The sequence below is a fragment of the Taeniopygia guttata genome, chromosome 2 (assembly GCF_048771995.1).
Source record: "Taeniopygia guttata chromosome 2, bTaeGut7.mat, whole genome shotgun sequence".
Classification (NCBI taxonomy): domain Eukaryota; kingdom Metazoa; phylum Chordata; class Aves; order Passeriformes; family Estrildidae; genus Taeniopygia; species Taeniopygia guttata.
The window spans coordinates 104,921,386-104,947,025 of NC_133026.1; the positions used below are offsets into that span (position 1 = coordinate 104,921,386).

At 35.8% G+C, this 25,640-nt stretch overlaps 1 protein-coding gene, 1 long non-coding RNA gene and 2 other non-coding genes across 8 annotated transcripts in view; 1 reads left to right on the forward strand and 3 right to left on the reverse strand.

The window, feature by feature from the left end:
- The window catches only part of MIB1 (MIB E3 ubiquitin protein ligase 1), a 71,938-nt gene that overhangs the window by 21,849 nt on the left and 24,449 nt on the right, over nucleotides 1–25,640 (forward strand). For all 4 annotated transcript variants that reach the window (XR_012054104.1, XM_030266081.4, XM_041714714.2 and 1 more), the window contains exons 7-12: nucleotides 681–864; nucleotides 1,162–1,306; nucleotides 2,450–2,583; nucleotides 3,569–3,676; nucleotides 7,381–7,578; nucleotides 9,758–9,909. Coding sequence is in view for 3 of the 4 variants with exons in the window: in XM_030266081.4 (XP_030121941.1) it covers nucleotides 681–864; nucleotides 1,162–1,306; nucleotides 2,450–2,583; nucleotides 3,569–3,676; nucleotides 7,381–7,578; nucleotides 9,758–9,909 (921 nt within the window). In the remaining variant the exon portion in view is untranslated. The remainder of the gene's footprint in view (nucleotides 1–680; nucleotides 865–1,161; nucleotides 1,307–2,449; nucleotides 2,584–3,568; nucleotides 3,677–7,380; nucleotides 7,579–9,757; nucleotides 9,910–25,640) is intronic.
- LOC115493855 (uncharacterized) lies at nucleotides 14,238–21,889 on the reverse strand. 2 transcript variants are annotated; one of them, XR_004367071.3, is made up of 3 exons: nucleotides 19,801–21,293; nucleotides 19,510–19,700; nucleotides 14,238–18,136 (listed from the first exon to the last, which is right to left on the reverse strand). It is a non-coding gene; the product is annotated as an uncharacterized lncRNA (long non-coding RNA). The 2 variants fall into 2 exon arrangements; XR_012054105.1 differs by having other exon boundaries at nucleotides 19,510–21,889.
- On the reverse strand, nucleotides 14,499–14,569 carry MIR133-1 (microRNA mir-133-1). The gene has a single exon (NR_049103.1). It is a non-coding gene; the product is annotated as a microRNA mir-133-1 (primary transcript).
- MIR1-2 (microRNA mir-1-2) lies at nucleotides 17,632–17,703 on the reverse strand. Its single transcript, NR_049088.1, has one exon. It is a non-coding gene; the product is annotated as a microRNA mir-1-2 (primary transcript).

Sequence of the window (25,640 nt, forward strand, 5' to 3'; positions counted from 1 at the left end):
AGCAATCATAACAAAGCTGTTTTCCCAGTTAAATGGATGCAAGTGGCTTTTCTTCTGTCAGTCATGTCAGCAGCTGTCATGTCAGGAGCTGCTCTGTCTTTTGGTCTCCTCCCTGACTAAACAGCTAAATGCCTTTAAATCAGTAAAATTCAAACTACCAATAGGATACTTTGATTGAAATTTGAGGTATATCTGGGACATCTATTTAATTGAAAAATACTGTTATAACTTAATGTTGCATCTTTTGACTTGGGGGGAAGGGCCGAAATTCTGTCTTCTTCCTATGTTGTTTCCTGACAGTTCAGTCGTAGAGACAACTTGGATCTGCTGCTTTTCAGCCAGTTATTTCCTATCCCTGGAAAAATAAAGCAACCATATAGCTACTTTCAGGACTTTTACATTGCTGTCAGCTTGCTTCTCCTTAGGCATGATATTTCTTAATTGCCTTTACAAATATATATCTCTGAAGATTTTCCTTGAAATTAATTAATGAACCACAATTAATGAATTAATGAGGCAAGTTTATGGACAAAAAATGGATAACAGCAAATATAGTATCCATAGTATCCAGTTGCAGAAAGTTTGTAGGCATACAAGCAGAAACTTGCCCAACAGGTAATTTTTAAACATACATTTTGCTTTGTGTGTTCAATACCTACTTTAAATGATTCATTGTTTAGGTGGACATTTAATCCAGCTGTTCTCACCAAGGCCAACGTTGTCCGAAGTGGAGATGCTGCTCAAGGTGCAGAAGGAGGTACCTCTCAATTCCAAGTGGGCGACCTCGTTCAAGTATGTTATGACCTGGAGCGAATCAAGCTTCTCCAGAGAGGTCATGGAGAGTGGGCTGAGGCAATGCTTCCAGTGAGTAGCTGTGTATTGCATTCATAGAATGGTCAAGCTTGTGCAGTATTTCTAGTTATTATTGGTAATGTACCTGGAGGCTGCAGCAGTCTAAAAGGGATTTTCTTTTTAAGTTTTCGTCAAAAGCAGTGTAATACTTGCTCAGGTGCAGCAATCTGCTTATCAAATGAAACCTATGTAAAGACAGTAGTGATTATGTTGTTAAATAATGGACTTAATAAAATTTATACAATATTAAAACCAAAATACTTGGAAATTGGAATGTTTTATTTGCCTTTGATGTTTTCTTTAATTCAGACTTTAGGTAAAGTTGGTCGGGTTCAGCAGATCTATTCAGACAGTGACTTAAAGGTAGAGGTTTGTGGGACGTCTTGGACCTATAATCCAGCAGCTGTCTCGAAGGTGGCATCTGCAGGATCTGCTATAAGTAATGCATCTGGTGGTAAGTTTGAAGAAAACTAGTAATATTGCCATATGTATGGCAAGTAATTGTGTTAATTTAAAATTTGTTATTAGGCATTAATACACTGTGTATATGCAAGGTTAATAATAGCTTTGGAGTTTGGGTAATTGAAGTTTTATGTGAGAAAGATTGGAAGAAAAGCTTGCAGTTAATATGGAGATGGTATATTGATCAGGTGCTTCTGTTTGGTCACAGTGCAGGTGTCTCTTCGGAGGTCCACTCTAAGGACTTCAAAATGGTTGGAATGGACATCAGATTGAAATAGGGACTGAGGCATGCAGAGAGTGTCACTGGCAGTAACAAGCAGCCTACTTGTTCAATAGGTGGTTTAAGATAGCAGACACAGGCAAAGGATCTGTTGCAGGTGGTTATTATAACTCAGGATATTTTTTTTTTTTTAATTTCTGTCTTAAAATTTAGTCAGACATCCTTTGACTAATTACGGTGGGAATTTTTGGTGTCTATGTAATCAAACTTCAGTTTTGTTGAACATGCTGTCATTCATACAATAACAAGGCAGAAAGACTGTCCAGCTTGTTTTGGTGCTCTGTTGGCACTTTTCAATTGAAACTAGAGTTTTTTCTTTTTTTAGTCATAGCTAGTTACTCTTTCCTCTTCACATATTTGCTTTAATGCCAAGAAAACTTTCTAAATAGTTTTCTAGATTTTTTTCCTAAGGAGGCATAGATGCAGTGAGTTTTCTCAATAAAGAACCAAGTACAGTGGCCATAAAACTATCTAGAAGAGTAATACAACTTAAGTGTTTCAAATCACAGGAGACAGGCTATACCTAATATTAGAAAGTCTGTAATAGCAATACATAAGTTCATGTTTTTACCTTGTCCTGCCCTTTTGTATTTTGTAAAAGAAAAGCTATTTGAGCTATTTGTGGTGCAACCAGCTTTGTTCTGACGTGTCTAATGTGGCAATCTCCATTGTCTAAAGGGTACTAGGGTGCAGCTCTTATTTCAAACTCAAGTCATTTTACAGCTGCTATGTTATGGTAGTTTGTGTATTACTATGTACATGGCCTTAGAAACAAAACAAATGTAGCTGGGGTTTTTTTCTGTTCTTGTGTAATTAGAATTGTAATCTTAGTTGTCCTTTGGTTAACAATTACAGAGAGATTGTCCCAGCTATTGAAAAAACTATTTGAAACCCAAGAATCTGGAGATCTCAATGAAGAATTGGTTAAAGCTGCTGCCAATGGAGATGTTGCTAAAGTGGAAGACTTGCTAAAGAGGCCAGATGTAGATGTGAGTGTTCTGTTTTGGGGGTATCTCTTTTGGGGGGCCTCTAGTACTAAAAGAAGTGCAGCTGTTCTGAGTACTCCTTGCCAGTTGGTAGTGTCTTCTCAGAAGTAATACAGCTAATTCCACTGTCTCTTCTCCCATTTGTTGTCCTGTGAAATGTGTGTGGGCTGTGTGAACACACAGCTGTACATACTTTCTTGCTGGACAGATTTTGTAGTCTTTTGTCTGCCATCAATTAAGAAACTTTTGAACCGCTGGCTGCCAGAGTTGGTGCAGAGTACCAAATGTTCACAATTACTGAAGGGTCTTCAAATGCTTCTTTTTTCAGGGGGGATAGAGAAAGGAGGATAGTTTTTTCTGGATGTTTTTACTGTTGTTGTGAGTTTGTTTTGTTTAATTAACTCACAGAGTAAATAATCTAATCTGTTCTCTGTCACATTTCTTTTACCAACTTGTCTGATACTGAAAATTCTAAAAGAAAATGCTTTGTAATTATACGAGTTTGTTTAGGGAATGTATTTTAAAGTTACAGTCTTTATCACTACACCAGTAGTAATGCTTGCAGATAGGAGTCTGAACTTTTTTGGTTCTGAGCACTGATTTTTAGATTAAGATTTTACAAAACATGGGTTTTTGTTCAGACTCTCTCCTGTTGCCATAAATTTGGCAAGGAAGTTACATATAAATCTGAGACTTGTTCTCAAAAATCTTTCCAGGAATTACCCAAAGATGAATGTTTTTAATTCATGTATCATTAATGTTTTAATGTTTGATAAAAATCCATTTCTTCATTTTTCCTTCAGTCTAGCTAATACAGAAATGAAATAGAGAAGTTTCAGGTGATCTATATATGCTAAGAAGGCATCTTAAAATTGTTCATTTGATTCTGTGTTGTGTTTGCTGTTGCTTTAAGTTTTCTACTAGTAAACAGCCTCACAGGTGCATGTGTGTGTGTCTTGAAACTCACCTTCAAGTGTTGGCATTCCAGGTGAATGGGCAATGTGCTGGACACACAGCTATGCAAGCTGCAAGCCAGAATGGCCATGTTGACATTTTGAAGTTGCTTCTGAAACAGAATGTGGATGTAGAAGCAGAGGTAACCTAAAAATTTCAAAATTTGCTTTGTGTGTCCTTAAACTTTGTTACATGCATAACACTTCTACTCAACTTGCCTTCTTTTTTAAATGCCGGAGTGATAAACTGCTTTTATTAGTGTGATTATGTACCTAAATTAGACTCCTGCTAACAGTATTATAAAGAGTTAATATCTAATACTATAACACTTCTTATTAAATGAAATATAGCTACTAACAGGATAGAGCTATGTAAGCAGTATGCAATGAAGCCCCTTCTTTCTTTCCTTTGGTTTCATTTCAACAGTAGAAGGCAATGGGAACTCTGCCTGTGGCATTGAGGGCGAAAAAGATGTTGTCAGATGCTGCATCTCTAAGTTCAGAGGCTTGCCATGCTTTTTATATATACAAAGATCAGTTAGGAGAAATGTTTCAGTTCTTAACTAAAACAAGTTTAAGCAGAAAGTAATAGCAGTATCTTTGGGTAGAAACTGCCAGCTCTGTGTCCAGTTTTTTCAGTGTCTTGTATTTAAACGTCACTAAAAACAGAAGGGTGTCTCTTGTTTAGGTTTTTAGAATAATGTTCATGACAATTATCTATCAGCAGACTGTGATATTTGCATTTTGAATTGATTTTTACTCATTTACTTACACAGAACGCACTGACACTGATATTGCAACCATTTCTCATTTTGCACACGGCAAGAGACACAAGAAGGATCTGTCAAATGTGATGTATTAAGAATAAAAACTGAAGACTAGTGGGATGCTGAGAAATTAATTGTGCACCCGGTTGTTGGTTGCATAGCAGAAGAATAGCTTTACATGCGGGGGCGTCTAGTATTATATTGTATTTGATATACAGAAGTTACAGAATGTTAAAACATTAATGAGGCAATGTAATTCTTGGAATTAAAATTATTTTATATTTACAGATACACCATTAATTTAGAAAGCTTTCATGCTGGCTTAGATTGATACAATACATACTTGGTCTGATTTCTGTGAAATAACTTCATGTTAAAAGTAGTGCTTTCACTGCACTACAAAGTTAAATACTGTTAAAATTAGCCTAAACCTGCTTTTTGTCTAAACTGTGGCATTCAGAGCTGCCATGTTAATTAAGTGGTGGACTGAAGGGAGGGTTAGAAGCATTAAAGAGGTAGGTAGAAGCACTACTTAAACAGCTTGAAGGCAATACACTAGGTAATGTGCTAGCACTAGAATTGTGGAGAGTTCATGTCTACTCAGGCTTCAGAAGCACCATTACACTAGCATAAAAAAAATTGTCAGGGATTTTACTTGACTTTTAAAGCCATCTTCACATAACCGTGTTGCTGAAGTGAAGATGGTATTTCCATTTGATTATATAATTGCCTTGGTTATAATATTAATAATTTTAATAATATTATTAGATTTGTAGTTATATCTTTCAGACTTTAAAAATGTAAGCTGTTTATCAATACTTATATATATATATAATATTTATAAACGTAATTGTTTATAAAATGCAAAGGTTCAGCAGAACTATCCCATTAAGCAGATAGCAAAAATGTAATCCATTTACTTCACTGTTGTGGCCTGAGGCATGGAAGCAATGGATAAAAATCCTTACTTTCCTTACTTTATAGCTAAGTTGGAGGTTTTTACACTTACAGTCATTTCTTCAGAGTATATAAGTTCATTATGACATTTTATGGGAATATCCTTATTATTGTCTCCTGTGTTTTTCTCTGATGTCTTAATGCAGTCTTCAAGTGGCCTCTGTTTAGTCAGAGAACAGTTGGCTATAGGCATAGCTCAAAAAACCTGATGTAGCTATTGCATAGTAAGAATATGTAACCTTCTAGGCTGAAGACATTAATGGTTGTCAGTTATTAACAGTATTATACTGTTGGCATGTATAGAAATGTAGTACTTTTAATATTTAGATTTTTATCTAAGTGTAAATGTGAATCTTAAAGACAGATTATTTACTAGCTGCTAGCTTTTTGTAGATGAATTATTGCTATTGGGTAGGATTTAGTTCCTGAGATTATTTGTTTTGATGCTAAAAAAAGGGACCACATGATTTGGACCTCTGCTCATTAAAACAGGAATTCTATACATTAAGACTTGATAAAATCAGGTGGTTGTGTATAAAATTGAAATATGGTAAAACTAAAATATTCAGTAATTATGGAGTTTCATCCATAAATATCTTGGTATACTTTTCAGACTGCAAATACGAAAAGACAAATTACCATACCTCTGTGAAACCAAGTGCTCTGTAAATACAAGTCTTGTAGCAGTTTAGGACTACTGGCACACTCTTGATAAGGTTTGCCTCATAATGATCCTTATAACCAGATGAAAAATATACAGAAGGTCCCCTTTCTGATCCTTTCCCCTTCCAAATGGACAAGCTTTGGCTTCTTTTGACAGTTGCTTTGTGTTAGATGAGCCTGAGTAAGAATCCTGCAATCTGAGAAGGCAACTTGGTAGCGTGAGTTGATTTGGAAGGAATAAAAGTATCTTTTCTAAAGGCTGTTGAAACTGCTGTGTAGTGCCCTTTTATCTTGAAAACCATATCCATATTTTCAAAAAGATACATTTGATAATTAGGGGATAAGTCTTCTTCCATCATTTTAAATGCTGTAACTAGTCTCATTGTGCAAATACAGTTTATGTTAAGATCTATTAATTTTTGCGTTAGTCTAAAATATATTAGAAATGTACCATATATAATAAAAAATATTTTTGAAAGTTATTGCTGAAGAAGCAAATTGATGAGAAATCCAAGTTAACTCAGGAGAGACAGTGAGCCCTTGATCAGTCATGATTTTATTTTACAATTTTCAGTGTTTCTGTTTTCAAAATTGAATCCTACAAATGCATATTTACATTAAACTGTGCAGAAATACTCAGAAACTAGCATATGGAAGCTATTTCATCATGTATAACTTCCTTTTTACTTCTATCTTTTGTATGCTGTCATTAATGCTGAAATCACTTGATTGATATTTTAAAATGTTTCATGTTGTACAGTCAACTTCTATTAATGTTAAAATAGCCTAAACTGACACATTTAACTTTCACATTTTAATTCTCAATTAGTGTGAAACTGAAACAAACTGAATCAGAGTTTTAATGCTGTGAATCATCAACACAGAATCAGAACTTCTAGTTAATGTCAGCATCAGTCACAAATGTCCTTCAAAAAAGGTTTATTAAGTGAAAACCAAGACATATAATAAATCCTAATAAATAATAACTTAGTTGAATGAACAAGGAACTACTCATGTCTTGCACTATGATTTGGAATCTGTAACACTTCTCAGGTTACAGGAGGAACCGCCCTGGGATATTAAATGTAATACTGTTTGGGCACTGGATTTCTTTTGTGGGTTTTTTGGTACTTTTGTTTTGGGTTTTTTCTTGACAGTGGTTGTTTTGTAGTAGAAACCCAAATGAAGCCATTTGAGTTTGGTGAACAAGCCACACGAAGATTCAGGCAATAGTTGTATATGCTGTACGATATCATATGTTGTAGAACATGTGTGTTTATATATGAAGTGATTCTTCATCCTCTATTGCTGCACTTTGACAAATTATTTAATTAGGTATTTTAATGGTAGTCTCATTTTTCTTACTACATCAAATATGGACAGTTGTTAGTTGAAATAATCTTTTTTAAATGCAAAGGAAATGTGAAATATACCAGGTTAAATGAATGTTTCCACTTCAGGACAAGGATGGAGACAGGGCTGTCCATCATGCAGCCTTCGGTGACGAGGGTGCTGTGATTGAGGTTTTGCACCGAGGCAGTGCAGATTTGAATGCTCGCAACAAGCGCAGGCAGACTCCACTCCATATTGCTGTCAACAAAGGTCATCTGCAAGTTGTCAAGACTTTACTGGACTTCGGCTGCCACCCCAGTCTCCAGGTAGGGACACATTTTAATGTAGGGTCACTTCTGAGCTACTGAATTGTATGATTTGCTGCATGTGGGTGATAGAAAAATTGTGGTAAATGGGATTGAAAGGAACAATATTATAAAGTTGTCTGTCTCAAACTTTACCCCCACCATGTGATCAACTGTAACAGAAATGCTGTTAAGTCTGTTTGTTTTCTTGACAGCTAGATTGACACCTAGTTTATTCTGTAGTTGATACTAATTGGTATTTTTACAGTCTGTAGTTATTTCTAATTGTTAACTTTCCTTCCTGATTAATTATTCTTATATTGAAACACAACACTGTACTTCTGCAAGCTACAGTTTAGACGCTGATGATACTGTGGAATGTTTTGTTAAAAGAAACCTTTTATTTTTTTCCTAAAATAGATCTATCATTGATAGAACTACTTAGTCAGATATTTCAAATATTCAGCTTTTTATGTAGAAAGCCCTCATGTGTAGGATCTCAAGTACCAAAATTTCACAGGGAATTTCGTCTGTAGTGAAGGTGATGGATGCAGTAGCTTAAGTGCAATGTCCTGTTTAGACGGTAGAGGGAAAATGTGATAATCAGATAAGCAGGTATCCACACTGCTGAATGCAGCTGCATGAACTGCATTAGTAAAACCAATGAGAATGGGTAAGTTTGAAGAGATTTGCATCAGAAAGAGCTGTAGTGGCCTGGCGAATCAAGATATGCAGTAACGAGACATTGCTTTTTGCTTTGCCATGTCAATAATCAGATTTTTTTCTAACTGTGTCCTCATAAAAGAAGATGAGCAAAAGCTTTTTTGAAATTAATGAGCATAGTGATTGTTTATTTATCTCCTTCTACCTGACTCTTAAGGTATTGTCTTGATCTTGCTGAGGTTGAGCTGTTATATCAATCCAGATGCTGTTTAGTGTTTGTTGAACAGTAGGTATAATAAGGAGTCTGATGTATTGAGACCAGTAAAGGGTGACTGTAAGTCACATAGGAACTATGGGTAGCCAAAGTGGATTTGCCTGAGTTCAAATTACAGAATTTTGTTTCAGTTGAAAAGGTCAATAAAATGGTGTAAGGATGCTCCATCTGGAAAATACAATTGGCTATTGAAAAAAAATGAACTTCCAGATTCAGCATATGTGCTGAGATACTGTGATATGCAAATGTGAGTAGGTGATTGATTTTGTCAATGAGAGCACAGGGGAGTAAGACTGAGGCATGACTGGAATTTAATTGGCCAGCGCTCTACTGCTGTGGCCACTTCACTGTGTAAACAGTAACATATGTTAGTCTGTAAATAGGAAATTCAGGAAATATGATCATTTAAACCAAATCCAAGCTACATGATTTAGTTCTGGCAAATTGGTTCACAGTGGTTCAAGTGTTTCCATATTTTGGCACTTTTTGTTCAGCAAGTTTTGATTCTCACTGTAGAGATCTGTTTTCGTACTAGTGTATTGCTAAAATGTTCGGTTTCTGTGTTAGCTTGCAGTTGAGTCAATGTTGGTGACAAAAGACTTCCTGACTTATGTGGTGCAAGAATTCTACTGGAAGCATAAATCTGGAGATTTTGCCTATGTAGCTGCAAATAAGCTTAAATGGATGTGGTTTTCTCACTGTTAGTCTAGAGCATTTCTCTTCAGACCAGGCTTTTGAGTCCTTGCATAAGTAATATACAAAATGCTTCTAGGAGTAAGGAGTATTTTTTCCTTATACGGGATATTTGAAAACTAAAGCATCAAGCTAGAAGTATAAATTCTTTGCCTGATCAATTGTGCTGTCAAGTATTACCATGTACATTGTGTAATATGCCATAACAAGTTAAAAGCTTAATACTGCTTCTATGACATTGGCTTTTGCTTCATGGAAAATTATATGCTTCAGTTAAAACAATAGATATGCCTGCTTTTAGTACCTGGACTGCATTTTATTTTGATTTGCCTATGCTTTTATGTCACACTGCTATTTTGGTATTGTATTCTACATAGTTAATTGCTGGCTAAAGTTAGCATTTATTACTCAAAATTCCATGCCTCATTCCACCTGACTAGTCTTCCCTCTGTTACATTAGTTTTTGTTGTCCTGTTATTCATAAATTGTAAGTAATTTTCCTAGAGATATTGTAGCATCTTTTTAATGTGGATGCATACAAAAACTGACGCAAACTGTTTCTGATTTTAGGATTCTGAAGGAGACACTCCACTTCATGATGCAATAAGTAAAAAGCGTGATGATATCCTTGCTGTACTCTTAGAAGCTGGAGCAGATGTTACTATCACCAACAACAATGGGTTTAATGCTCTTCACCATGCTGCCCTAAGAGGAAACCCTAGGTACAGATTTCTTTTTTAAGATTGTTTTTTATTGTATGTAAAAGGAAAACAAGTACGCGTAAGAGTAGAGCTAAGGTATTCTTTCAGAGGAGTCTTAAATCTGCATGTAGTTGTATTTCTTAAATGTTGATGTTGCTTAGCTATGCCTCTTTCTAATTCTTGGAAGCCCTTACTAGAATGAAGCTAAAAGTCTGCTCAGTTTAATGCTGTATCCAGATAACTCCAAATTCCTGATAAATTTTCTGTCATGGCTATAATATTTTGCCAATAAAAGTTTTGATGAATAAGTTAGTAAGATCTTGAAGATGGTATTTTGACATAGGATGAAAATAGTAAGTACTGCCATGTTTCCCTTCTTGAGTATTTGAGTTGATAAAGGCATTTGAGTTTTTTACAAATACTTATTTGTGGATAAGTATTAAGTAAACCATTACAGTTCTAAAGCACTTTCTGGATTGTTGCATTAGATTATATTTGTCAGTATTTGAAACAGTTAATTACATTTTCACAGACGTATATCTAGAAGGAATTTTGTATTTCATCTTTTATATACCAGCTCAACTAAAAAATTCATTTTAAGGCACGATTTGTTTTATACTAGCTGCATTCTATATGTCTACATTCAATTTTCAGTTAAGATAGCTTTTGAAAACAACTGCATAGATGGAACTTCAAAGAAAAGTTGTGTTGCTGATTCCTTATTACATTGTGGATAAATGGTATTTGTCAAAGCTGTCATGCTAACAAGACTTGAATAATACTTTATCCTCGGGTGGAGTATTTAGTATAGTATTCTTCACAAAAGAAGAAATGTGTGTTTCCCTGTTTACTAGTAAATTCAGCTTTTCAGTTGAGAGAAGTTGGAGAAATAATGCTGTAAATTTATATAAATTTCACCCATTATTAATACATGGGATTAAAATCTAGATTAGTCTCAAAGCATAACTATGAAGTCTGATGGTTAAAAAGCAAACATAATCATCTGTGTTTATGGAATGGAATAATTTCATGAGTAAAAACAGTGGTTGGAAGTGTTGATAGGAGAATAAATGTTTACTGTTTTCTACAGTACTCGTAAAAGGTCTTTAAGAGAACATGTCAAGGACCAAGTGAAGGGAGCTTACTTTTGGCATTCAGAAGACAGTTCTTCCAAGTCTCATTTGGTAACTTTTCCTCTAAAATGAATTCTTCCTAGTTACATAACAGCATTAGCCAGGAGCAGTGTTTCTTGTCTCAGTTACCCTGTTGGGGTATTTTTTTGTTTGGTTGGGTTTTTTTTCTGCAGTGCTTTTCCTCAGCTCTTGTGGTAGTTGGTCTGTGTGACCATAATCTCAAGATGAGATGCAGGGAAATTGTATGGGGGGGAAAATGTTTTTCATAGGCATGTGCTGGAGATTTTTCCATGGGTGAATATTTTAGAAGTGGCAGACCATTCATTTAATGGAGGGATCCAAGTTGTAGTTCAGACTGGGTTAGTTTGATGGTTGGTAGAATGTGGAGTTTAGTGAAGTTTTAACCACAATCCTTCCTCTTTTACAGAAGTTTTTATTGGAAGTATTGGCAAATGTTTCCAGTATTAGTGATTTGAATGCTGTGTGGGTTCCCTCCACACATGAGGTTTCACTTGTATCTAAAACAGATACTTAATATTATTCTTTGGTTGCAGTTCAATGTGAGCACTGCTCAAGCATGTAGAAAAGGAATTTTGTCTCCCATCACAGAAAGAGTAGTTTCATCTAAAATATCCAATGCTCACAGCATTAGATTTTTTACCCATCAGCCTGGGAAGAAATAATTGAAAATGAAACCAAAATAAATCTATTTTGATTTCTCCCCCTGGCCAAAAATTGTCATAACAGTTTCATTCATCTAGGAGTTGAGTTTTCTATCCCTCAAGACTTCAGTGATACTCTTTTGTTTCGTTGTTGATTTTGTAGTTCTGCCACTTGCCTGTTTCTGAATGAAACCAAGGTTTTTGTACTTGCCACTTTGTTTTTCTAATTTGATATAGAACAATGGCTATTACTGATCTGTTAAATACACTAATCACAAGCTATTTAAAACACTGTTAAAAATAACCCCCTCATCTTTAGCTTGTTACTGCTGTGGGTCACAGACAGTATGTAATAGGTTCTGCTTGAAACCTTTCTTTAAGACCTATCTTTCCTCATCTAAGCTTCTCTGCTCCACCTAAACTGGAGTTTTTGCGGCTTTGAGTTGTGGTGCCTTTTATTAATACAATGCATTAATTTCTCCTTATATTCAAATATATAGATATATTATGTAATTTCTATATTATTTTATAAAACTTAAACACGTATTCATGTGTGTGTATAGATGTGTATGCATTTGTGTGCATAGCTATAATTCTAAAAATTAAAAACATGCTTTGTATGCAAGAATTAATGAAGTTTACATACATCTTCCTTGTTGAGGATAATAAAATAAATGCATGTTGTAAGTGCATGAGTACCACAATAAAAGGAGGTTGATTTCTGTAGTATTTTTTCTAAATGTCAAATAGGTGTTTGGAACCAAATTCTTTTTCAGAGCAAAACTTCTTGTTTCTTGAATTCTGACCTTTATAAATAATAGGAAGATAAAACCTACAAATTATGCTGAGAAGAACATTCCAAAGTTTTTAATTTTTCATATGGAAAAAATACATTCTATTTTAAATGTTGGAATATTGGATAAATATTATAAGAAAGATAGCAATTTATGTCAAATAGCTTAGATTTTCTCAGCACTTTATCTTCCATGGCAGTTTGGCTGTGTTTTCCACAAGTCAAGGTACAGTGTGTTTCAGAGAGCATCCTATTCTTAGTAGAATATGCCTCCTTTTCATGTTTTGCTTCTCTTTGTACCTTGTGAATTGGTACAGAAAGAACTTCTGGTTTTTGTGCTGATGTATAATGTTGAAATATAGAATGAGTGTTGGTTTATGCTGTAGGTAGCATTAAACTTGTGCATGGGAGATAGAGCTAAAAAGAAATTTTAAATTAAGTATGGGGAAGTTAAACTTTTATTTAATACATAGTTTCTTGTTTGTGATTTTTAATGGAGTCATTCATATTAAAAGTGCATTTATTATGGACTTTTTTCAAAGTACTGTGAGCCTCAAAGCTTGGCAGACTTTGCCTCTTCAGTGTTAATGAGATTTTTTTTCAGAGAGAAAAAAGGAGAGTAAAAATTGAAAATACTGTACAGATTGGTTATTTTTGCCATGTTACCATCTCTTGCTTATGTTTGATCTATTCGCATACCTGTGACTTCAGATTTTTGAGCTGAAGACATGACTGTGAAGTGTAGGCGTATTTTATATCCGTTGCCCCAGTTAGTTTTAGATTTGCATTGTGTCTTGTGAAGAGAGCTTTATTCAGTCTGCAGCTAGCATCTTAAATAGAGGCTGCTCTTGGAGCTGACCTGACTTCACACACTTGTATGATTAGTTCTTCAGAGCAGTAAATTCTGCTGGACTTTAAATCAAAGAATCAAAGTCCTGGAGTAAGATACAGATTTCAGGTGTTGCTTTCCAATAGCAAGAAGTATGTCATCTTTATGTTCATAAACTGGCAAGTAAGAGATTGTGGTTTAAAATAGAATTGTAATTTTTCCCCATGGTTTTCTCATTATTTAGGAGATCTCAGTTTGTTTTTAGATTTGCAGATGGTTTGAATGGGTTGGCAGTGAAATTTCTAACTTGTAGCAATTTAATTGAGAAGTGGAGTTTCTCACTTCCACATACTGTTAATGAGTGTCTTCAGGAAGTGTCTCCAGGACTCACGGGATGAGTTGTCATGGAGGTCCTCAGAGAGACAAGTTCTGAGGAAATGAGAGTGGTACAATTATTTTCTAAACCGGTGAAAGTGTTTTTTTGCCTTTGTATTTGCAGTTCTGACAGTAAATGTAGGTTAAACTTAGTTGAAGTTGAGTGCAAAGAGAATCTGTTTTTAAAACCTCTTATTAAAGTATTATGTCAGAAAATGCTTTGGAAGAATACTTCTGTTCAAGTTGGTTTGCAGGAAGAATATAATCTCCATGAGCAGACCTGTTATTAGGTGGCAGGTTAGCCTGTAGCTGTTGAGGTCAGAAACAAATTTATTATCATTAAATAGTAAATTATGTGACCAACAGATACAAAATGGCAAATACAGTTCCTGCCCTGTGGAGTTTCCTTTCTTGTACAACATAAAAAAGGGGAGATGGGTGCCCAGAAAGTAAACCTACCCTGCCAGTACTGTCCATGATTGTTGGGTTTTGAGTTTTTTTGTTCAGTTCTGCTAGAAAGGGCACCCGACTTGAGGAAGAATACAGGAGACAATAAATCATTGGAAAATGTTTATTTCACTGCTCACCTATCTTTATAAATGTTGTAAGAGATGATTTTTACTGCATATGGACAAAATGTTAAACACCAGTAGCTATTTATTTACAAATACAAACTTGGGAATCTCCTACAGTCCTAGTTACCTTCCATCTTCAGGCTGCCTAAAAAGTTGAGCTGGACTGAAGAGAGGACTACATAATTGCTCTGAGCAGGTTTCGTGTCCAGTTGTAACAACATGAGAAATCCTGTAGTGATCAATGCATAGCTACAGCTGGTTGAAGGGGACCAAATCCATTGAAGAGGTGATTTGGTTCCATTTTACCAGCTTTAGCAAAGCATTGGAGTGCAGGAAGCTTATAGTTCAGTAACACATTTTAAAGCACATGAGCAGTGCAAAAGAACACGCGGCTTTTCTTCTATGTTACGCAATTTGTTTCTTGTCAATGCAAATTTTTAACTCTTTCCTAATTTGGAGATGGCACAGTTAAAAGCTGTATACCAGAAAGGCCTGTACAGGTTTGTTCTGTCCTTGAGTATTTCCTTGAGGATCTTGGGATGAGTCTCAAATCATAGTTACAGTTTAAACTTTTTCCTGTGTAGTGTAATCAAACTTTAGAATAGATTAGAAACTGTAGTCTTAAAGTTTCTATCAGAAATAGAACTCCCTTACTTCTTTATGTTAAACTTTACTGGGGAAGAATGTTTCATGTTTCAGTTTCCTTGTCACCTTCCTCCCTCCCTTCCCCTCGTTTGTTTTCTGGCAGGTTTCCTTTTTGCAACTGCTTTTATGCTGTAGTTGGTTAGCACAAATATAAATGCCAAGCGCTTTCCATTCCATTGCTATATCTCTGGTTAGTATTAATTTTTTAGGAATGATTATATAATATAGCAGGATAAATTTAAATTTTTTTACTTTGATTGGATATGTAAAAACGTTTAATGCCAGAAAAACACAGCTTTTAAAGATTTTTCTGGGGTTGCATCTGATTTCTTCTAAACTAAGGTCATTAATACAATTGTGCGAGCTCACATAGCTTTTTTTATGTCACACTGAATTCTATCTGAGCTTTGACTGCAGTGGAAATTAGGGGACAACCTTGGTTCAAACCATTCTCTAGTAATGAGTATGTCAAGGATAGTTCACATGTGTTTGTTGCATAGTCTGATGATGGTGAGAAGATTTATGTAAATATATTCCCCAACACTATGTATCTTAATAGAAATGTAGCAGGTGTGTCACTTGGACTTAAGCATCAAGATGGCTATAAAATGAGTTTCTATTTTTACTAGTTATAGAGGAACTGTTCTACAGATACAGCTGCTCAAGTGCGCTTTTGGATGGCAATACAGTTTCATGTACTGGCCATATCGGGACAAAAAACGGCTGTGGAAAAAAGCCGTGTAGCATTTGATAATGTCAGCATCTGTTATCCCTGTCAGTCACACAGTTGAAATGTTTGAGTTACAACTGTGTCAGCAGATGCCCAAAGTTCAACGTGTGCTCGGTTAAAATTGAACAGCTGATCTAAGTGATGGATGTGACATTTTAGAGTGACTGGGTATGTATTCTTAGAGATATGCTAACATGAACTAGCAGGAAGCAATGTCAACATATAATTTTAACTTTTGTATCACTCTGAACTGTCATTTTGTGTCAGAATAACATTGCAATGTTATACAAGGGAGAACACGGTATGATAAATTGTTACCAAAAACCTTTCTGATAAATTAAAGCTGTTAAAAAAATCTGTCCTATTTTATAGTAGAAGCTAGATCAATTGGTGCTGAGCACAGGAAATCATCAGGAAAAGAAGAAAATGCTTAGCAATTAACCCCTCAATGAAACTGCTAGTTGTACCAAATTGCTTCTATGAGAATGATTGAGTTTAGTAGCCTTGCATTATTCAGAAAAGCTACTGCAATTTGATTTGTTTCCCACTATAAACCAGGTTTTGATTTAGATGTTCAGATACTGTAGCCTTCGTGTCAAAATATCTGCTCGTAAGAGAAAGCTTTAAAAAAAAATACTGAAACTTTGCTTTCTTAAGCAGGTAAGATAATACTTCTGCTTTTTTATACACATATATATATACATATTAATATGTAGTCTCAGATGTTAAAAATATCAAGCTGTGTATATTATTAGCTGTTTCAGAATTATGTGAGTATTTAAAAATAAGTTCTCCATCTAAAAATCATGTGTTGCCTTTGTTTATATTTTTGTTTGTTTTGGTTGGAGTTTTTTTCCTCACAGACATTTTAGTAAGCAAAAGGCTACAGTTAGAATCTTTAATCTGGGCCAAATGTGCCTACTTATCATGGACATATCCTATTTAATAACTGCTTTTAGAAGGATGCTGTCATGAATAGAAATGGCTGGATTGATGAGTGAGGAGTTCTTTCCTCACATTTTTCCCTTGTTCCTGGATTTGATATTGAGTATCTTTACTTAGAGATGGTATGCATCAGTATTTTAATTAATATCACTTTTAGAACTTGAAACTATTGCAGAACTATTTCTCATGTTGTTTTTTAAATTTTTTGAATGCTACAATTTTTTTTTTTGTGGCCAATTTTCTTAAATTGGGATTTAAAGTAAATTCAGCTAATTTCAAAATAGTATTTAAGATAACTTACCTTTTAGGCTGTAGTTGTCATTTGTGTTTTCATTTAGGAATCTGTCAATAGCTTTAATCCGCTGACTAGCAGCTCTGGCCTAGAAATCTCTGTATTGTCACTTTCTGTGCATAAACCTGACACTGCACTTTGTATCGAAAAGCTCAGTGAGCATAATAAGTGCTGATTAGGAGAAAATTCTAACTTAAGTCTTACTAAATTGCAGAAGTTATACTCAATTGTTTTGGCTGTCAATTTTTGTAAATCAGACCTGTAATTCCTTAGCTGTTAATACTTGTGTTAGTTGCAACCTGTGGGTTAAATGTTCTATGGTAGATGCAAATTTAAGTACTACCATCTGAAGTACACAGAACAGGCTGTGATTACTAGAACAGTGGCTTGTTTTTATGACATGCATTTTGCTAACTAGGCTTTTAAGTTTAGTTTAAGATCTATGAAGTGAGGAGTACTGGTAATGATGAATTTTGCAACTATGCTGCAGTCTTAATAGGTGTGTTTCAAGGTTTCATTTCCAGCCTTGCTTTGAATTCTGCTTGCAACTAATATTCTGCTTATCAGCTGTTAACAGTTCTTCCTACCCACTTTTATAGTCACTTAATTTAATGTTTTGTGATTTGTTACTAACAAGTATGAGTTATTTTGGCAACACCAGCTGACCCTGAGCAAGCCAATTTGTCACATGAATGTCATTCAAACAAGAGAGAAACCTGTTTCTTCCAGCAGCTGTTTAGTTTCCTCTTACTGGTCGTTCCTGGCCTGCCAAAAATACATACTTCTTTACATTCCATAGCATTGTATGTTCATATGGGTACATAAAGAAGTATGTGCTCTGAGCAGGTACACACAGAGTTGCTTGACTGCCTGTCAGATGAACCTAAGAAGTATTTTGCTGCTTTTTCTTGCTGTTATTAGGTGAAACTGGCTGACAGTTCTTTGGAAGGACAACAGTTCTGATAAACTGATGGTAGAAAATAAACTTACTATGCTAACTGAAGTTTGCAATGCAATTTACCTGCACAGTGTCTTAAATCTCGGCATGGGTAATTGTTTTGGGATGGCACTGATGTTAGAAGTAGTTTTCCATATTTTTGCAGCCTCTTGCTCTTCTAAGTGACCATGTTTAAGTAGAGAGTTGAATCGCTCGTAGGCTTGCAATGTCTTTTCTTGGCATTCGTAGTTGTAGTCCACTGTAAAAACTTCAGCTTCCTCTCAGGTCTTCTAGCAGATTTTCATGCTAGGGCACAGTTTGCATCTAGTGTCCTGAAGGGAAGAATAGACTGAGATAAAATAGCTGTTATAAATTTATTTTCTTGCTCCAAATCCCACTTCTATGCTTTTTGTATCTCATCCATTATTCTGCAAACTCTTTGCAGGTTTATACTTATTTACACTGTATTGTGATTAAAAAAACAAAACCAAAAATAAAGCAAAACAACCTCAGTAAAAGCCCAACCCAAACACAAAAGCACATATCACCAGAGATCCTGCTTATCCTAAAGATGATGACATTGAATTAAGAAAACAACCTCTAACTGCGGTGACAGTATTTGGATTGTTAGGCCGAAGGTCACATGTGAAAGCTAATACCTATTCAACACTTCTGCAAGCAGCTTTTCTTGTTCTTTAAAACTGGCACTCACCTGCTTCAAAGTCTTGTCCACCCTTGAAATATTTATGACAGCTAAAATAGTTAACTAAAAAAAATTAATGCAAACTAAACAAAAAACCTCACAAACAAAGCCCAAGTTTAACCTTGTGTCGTAAGATTTTGTGCGACTTGATTTGGAACAGTGGTTAAATATTTGATGTGCAGTACAGCTTTGACTTCTGAGGGACTCTCAGATATAGCTTACGGTTTCTTAATATGTATTTCAGGAGTTGATTTGGGTTTCAGTAAAGAGTAAGCTTTGTCTCTATAGCATTGGAAGGTAGATTTGAAATAAGCTTAACAATTAGTAACTCTAATAGTTGTAAAGAAATCTGAGAGCAGAGGAAGTAAGAATTTCTGCAGCTCGTGACAAAAACCTAGTGCAGCTGATAGAGAGCAAATCAGAGTGTAGCAGTAGCTAGCACAGTAGTACAAGGAGAATCAGCAATGCAGCATTAGAATCACAGCAGTCACATTCTAGCTTTTAAGTAGGCTGTTTTCGTGTATGTCTGATATAAAGCACCTTGAAAATTTTGCCGAGACCTATTTGAGAACTCAGCATTTCACTACCACACTGTTTATTAGGTTTTCTTTTTCAAGTTGGTACATTTTTAGTTGTGCATAGAAAGATAAGAATATATTTCACTGAAATGAACAACCAGTTAATGGCATTGCACTTTACTAGTTTATCTTCTTTAAAAAGAATTCTGCCTACTAAGCAAGTTGGGATTTGTTTTTTTTTTGTTTCTTCCTTTTTTTTTCCTTTTTTTTGCTATGAAATTTGGACTAACAGTTGATTTATTTCAACCTGCTCTTTACACTACAAATGCTCGATACTTTAGCACACTCAAAATTAAACTGTTCCCAGAGTAGAGGGATTAATACAACAATTTAAAAACAGTCTAGTAAATAATATATACATGCAGAAAGTCATAGGCATCCTTTAAACGTGCAGAATAATGCAGGTCTCCTGATGTTGTGTTACCTGTAAGCTTAGTATCGTGCAGCATTTGCAGTTGGAAGAGAGGTAATGACCTAGAGACACATCAGCAGCAGCCATCTCATCCTGAGTGCTCTCACTCTATTCGCTGAATCAGCTCTTCGTTACATGGGAGGGGGAGGCAAGGGGGGAGAATGTCGGTGCATACAGTACCTTACCACCTTAAATAGATAAAACTTAAAAAAAAAAAATAGGAATGAAGATGGGTGCCTAATTGGCACCTTATTCCTTTCTTTTGAATGCTAAAATATGGATGATGTTGTATAGAAATTATACCTTATGTCTGCTGGACTGAGAGTTAAGACTCCAAGGATAGATGCTAGGAAGCCAAGGGAAGGTGAACTTAGCCCACTGTCAGATGAAGATAATCACAGGCAAAAAGAAAAATAAAAACCCAACAAAAGACCAAAACCAAGCCCCCAAAAGTTGGAGTTGCTTCCAAAAAAAAGATCAGAAAAAGGCACCAAAAAAATAGCGATCGTCTCCCCCCTCCCCCGGCAAATATTGGTTTCTTCTAGTTCCTTAGATATTGCACTGCATCTTTTCTTGCTTGAGGTTATGTTTCCAGGCTTAACTGTAGGCAGGTCTGTGTTGAAGCTACTTCCCATCTTCAGAGGTCAAGTCTGCTCGCGAGGTCAGGGCTCCCGCACACACACTACAGAAGTCACCAACCATATTTCCCACTTAGAGGGCACGAGCAAAACTGTTACGGCTTTATAGGCAGCTAAGCATTTGAAACATGCACTCCCAGGCAAACAGGCTCTCTTGTGCCTCTCTCTTCCCTGACCATATTTAGTCAACCATTGCAAAAAATAGTCTCTCAGCTGTCGATTGTCGATCCGGCAGCGAAGGGAGCCTCTATCCAGCTCTCTGCCTATTGATTGTGCAGCCTGCACTTCCACCGCCGCTTAGCCATTTGTCCCCAGGTTTTTTTAGCACTGCCAAATAAAGCTCTCTCTCATGTTTCCAGTTAGATTTCCCAGGTTTTCACTGAGCTTGCGCTGCTACTAGTAAACCCTGATGAGGTTGTCACTATACTTAGAAACATTTGGGGCGGGGGGGGAGGAGTGGGAGAGGGGGAAAAAAAAAGGCAGCCCTGCTAGTAACAAGGCAAGGACTTCACGCAGATATAGAACAATAAATATCCTGCGCTGCCATGGCAGGTTGTGTAACCTGGTTTCTTGTTCACTGAAAAATGCCGTGACTAACATGCCGAATAACCCGAGGTCTGAGCAGCCTTAGTCTGAGTTTTCAATTGCAAATCATACAGTTGTTTTAGAAATAGGAAGTCAGTGCCCATTTGTAGCCCTGCATTTCCATATTCAAATCAAGTTAGAAATTATTTGAAAAAACCTTAATTAGTAAATTCGTGTAATTGCATACCATTATGTTTAAGAATGCCATAGTATTTTGTTTCTAATGCTTATCCATAGAATTGCATCTAAAGAAAATAAATGCATGTGTAAATTAGGTGCTACTGTTCTTTAAAAAAACCTCAATTGTTTTAGAAGAAAAGAATAAAAGAAGAAATCAAGGGAACAGTTCATTGCATTAATCTTTCATGTTTACAAAATTGGCTCATGGCAAGCCTAATAACTGCATATTCAAAATAGGAAGAGGGATTTTCATATTCATGGGGAGTATATGTAATGTTGTCTTTAAAAAATAATTGAAATTTAGGCATTTAAATACAACAGTCAGGAACCCACATACTTCAAGGCTTTCTATGTATTTTGCAGACAAAATCTTTGCTTGGGAGCAAGAAGGATGAAAAAGGTGAAAATATCTCAATATAAAATGAAACAAACTTATTAAATCAAAATACCATTCAATTAATATTAATGTAATTAGTAGTTACAAAGTTCGGTATGGTAGGGTAGAGAGTGAATTGCAGAGTCCTGAGCAGACCAGTATCTTGGATTTATACTTCCCTTGCTGCTTCTTATGTTGATTTTATCCTGTGCTTGGTAACTGTTTACCCTGTAACTTCTGTTGCTTTCTGGTTGAAGTCATGTTTTTTCTTTTTTCTTTGTTTTCATAATTATTCACTGAAGACAAAGCTGTTGTGCAATACATTCTTGTGAAATCCATAGAAATGTATATACCTCATTGTTTCTTTGGTTACATGTATATTGAAATTGATTTTTCAAAAGCAATTGATGCTTGAAAATCTGAGATGCAAAAAGACGGAAACAGCCTGCCTACTTAAACATCTACTAACTAAACCATTGTTCAGATACAAAATATTAAACTCTAATTTCAAGGAACAGTGTGCTCGATAGTACTAATCTAAGGTATTAATCTCTTCCTGTTGCTTGTTCCTGAGGGATAGATACTTCTTTCTTCATTCTTCCAGTGGTTCTCTCTGTACTGCACAGCGAGTATGCTGTGAATCAGATCAGGGAGCTGATTTGGCTTGAAGTTGTGTGCTGACGTGCACTTACCATCTTATGGTTGCCAAAAATAGCACTGTCCTGCTCCTGTGTTACTTCTTGCACTATGTTGGTACAAATGTTTCTTTGGCTTCACAGTGAGCAGGCTCGGAGTACTATTCCATATGAGAAATAATCCAACAGAAGGGGATGACTTTCATGTGCTATGTTGGGACCACTTTTTGTGGGAACTTTTTTTGAGCAGAAGTGGTAGTCAACAGGACAGAAAAGGGATTTAGTAAAATGTGGTTTTTCTTCTGTTGTGTTGTAAAATGCACATCGGACTATGTGTCTTGAAAGAAAACCTTGCCATGGCAGCTGTCTTTAAATCTGAACTGTTCCTTCAACTATTTGGCTCTAACAGGAGGCAGGTGAATGGGTTTAGCTGAGCCAGGGTTGAGAGTCTGGAGAGGAGTATGTGGAGGTGGACGAGTATGTAGTGGGGTATGTGTATGTGGAGAATACTTCAAGCCAGGATTACAGTAAAATATATTATGAAACCATGTCACACTGAGACAGTGGAAACCTGAGTTGAGGGAGGAGAATGGCATGAAAGTAGAAAAACCTGTAATAGAAAGTACAATGAATCATTACAACCTCTGGTGATAGGATTGCTGATAAGTTTATGCTGATCTAAAACTTTACTTCTGGAAAGGGCGGTCTGCTCTCCCTGCAGCTCTGGCTTTGTCATTCCCTTACTCCTATTGCTTCTAGTGATCATGAAGTTGTGGGGTAGGTTGGATTATCTCATTGATCTGTCTGAAAAGCAAACTTGCCAAATCAGGAGTCTGGCAGGTTGTTTCACTTGCTAGAAAATGATGTGTCTGTAGAACCAACATAATGCAGGAACTGAAGTGCAGGAAAAAAAGTGGGATTGTGTCTATCAGTAGCAATTTAAATGTGCTTATGCAGATTGTGAAGTAGCCTTTCTAATTTGTTGTGCCTAAGTATTTGTTTCTGTAAAACCTTAACAAACAAACCATGAAAGGCCAAACAAACAAACCCACTCCACCACTATCCCACAAACCCTCAACCATCTTCATTTACCTCATTCTGCAGTCAAATTGCAGTTGGTGGCAGAGAATCTTCTCTAGTTTTTTTTTTTTCTTTTCTAGTTTTTTTAAAACAGGGCGCAAGGATAATTTTGCAGTTAAGACTGCGGAATATGGAATTGTTTTTACTTTAATCTTATAGTCTTGTAGGTTTCCAAATCTGTTATTGTATGTTGCATTCTCAGTACTGATGAGTATCTGTAAAAATTATGTAAGCAAAGTGCTGCATAAAACCCAACATTTTATATGTAGGTTAGTAATGAATAATACACCATATGCTAACTTTACATCATAACAATAATTTCTTTTGTATATCTAATGTTGGTAACTGGTGTTGAAACAATTGCCTCCATGTGGCTAAAAGTGAATTCATGTTTTGTTCAGATCTGTGACATATCTTATGTTGCAAATGCACAGTTCACACTGCTGAATTTCCGTGGCAAGGTCTGGAATGAGATGATCTGTAAGATATATTCCAACCCAAGTGATTCCACGGTCCTGTATACGTTAAGTTGTGGTCCAGGCTCTATAAAAACCTGAATTTAAAAAGGAAAAAAAAAAGTATTACTCATGTGGCTAGATCAAATAAAGATACATGCAACAGCAACATTTGCTGTTACTGTTCTACATCTCAAATTAAATGTAGCACCGTATTAGTGGATGTTCCTTTGACCAAATCACTTGTAACTATTAGAGTCTAGGCTGTTATTTTATGGGAAATAAATTACGTTGGGCAGTATAAGTCAGTGTACCCCCAACAGCTTTTTTGGGAAAGCAGCAGATACCTCCATATCAACCCCCTATGCACCCATAAGCTTTCTCAGTCCTTTTTGATTGAGCACATGTTTAGCTCCTAAAAAAGAAGCAATAGTTTACTTATCCCTATTAAAGCTTTACAGATAACTCTTGCAAAAATTCTCACTGGAGTTTTTATCTTGTTGTTCCATGAGAAATTTTCAGAAGTTGCAAATGGGCATCCAGGTTAAAAAGGTCCAAAATCTTTTTATGAGCTTCCTGCTAAGCTGGAAATACTGCAGACCATCAAATTTCAGAGCTTGCCTATTAAAAATTTTTTTATTGGTGATGCTTTAGTAATAATGTACAAATAGCATAGTGAAGTTCTGTGTTTCAATTAAGAGTTTTAAGCATTTGATCAGTAATCTTGCAGCTCCTCAGGCATGTAATCTGTTACAGTTGAGTACACTGAAGATGATAGTTTGCAAAGTTTTCTTTAGCTGTTTTCATTATCAGGTTACTAATAGATTTGCTCATTTCTTGATCTTTGCAATACAACTACAGTGAAAGCAGTCTGTGGTTTGTTTAATGTACACAAGATAAGAGCAAGTTTTCACATCTATGTTGTTGTCGTAAAAACAGAGCAATACAACCCAGCTTCTTCTGTAATACTTCATGGGGAAGAGGAATCGCGAATGACTGTGTAATTGGCAACATGAATTCTCTAATGTGACTTTATGATGTATGCCTGTTCCACTGAGTGCTGCTCTGAATGGTAGCCACTTAGCTGTCAAAATTTTGGCAGTAGCTGTAGAAAATCCTGTAAAAATTGAAAAAAACTACCTCTCATCTAATGAGGAGGAGGATGCAGCCACTGAGCTGAATTTACCATTGTAGCATATTAATATCTTGCAGAATTTAAGGTGTCATTCCATGAAACAGTCCTTCTAGCCTGCTGTCCCATAATGGTCTGGAAGAGATACAGTCTTTTTCTGAATAAAAAGAAACAAATGAGTAGTGGTTCCTGGCTCTTTGATGATTTACTGTGAACAGTAAGATAAAAATCTATTCCACACAGAAGCCATTTGTTTGTTTTGGTGATCCTTCTGTTTTTCCAGTAAGACCAATGCATCTTAAATGCATTCAGAAATGTAGCAGGCATCTCATTTCTCTGAAAACAAGATATCTCCAAATATTTTTCAGTCAAACTTCAGATAAACATTTTTCTAGTGTAAGACAGCAAACTAAAGATTTGAAAGATGATCTGGTAAGGGTAACACTCACACAAATATTAAGATGACTGATTTTTCTTCACAGCATACAAAATGCTGAGTCAGTTGGTTTCTTATTTTTGTTTCAAAAATGAGGTGTATTACAGAAATGTCAGTAGTATTTCTGAAGTAAATTTACGTATTAAGGAATCTGATTATGTGTGTCAACGTATTTTTATTTATCTGTGGAGTTGGCACTTTTCTTACCTCCTTACTGAAGAAAAGGATGTAAAATACCATTGAGTTGCTTAGGACAGCTTTTGTTTAGTGACTAGAGCTACTTTGGAGACAAGGTGGCTGTAATTACTGTTGATGCCCTTCCACATTGTCCCTTAGTTGTAGTTGCTGTTTTAAGAAAAAATTCTTGTTGGTTTCTTTTTGTTTGTTTTGTTAGATTATTGTTGCCCCGCCTTATTCTGGTTGCTCACAGCCATATTGCTTCTGTCAGTCATAGGGAATTTTCAGGAATTTTTTGTGGTGCTTTTTATAGTATACACAGTAGATACCCTAGAGCTTTATGGGGTCTTCAGAAGCACTGAGGCTGGCAGGTGAAGATAAAGAGCTTACATGTCATGATGCCCTGTGGGAAGCCACTGTAGAAGGCTTGCTGTGCTGTTGGTACTGTG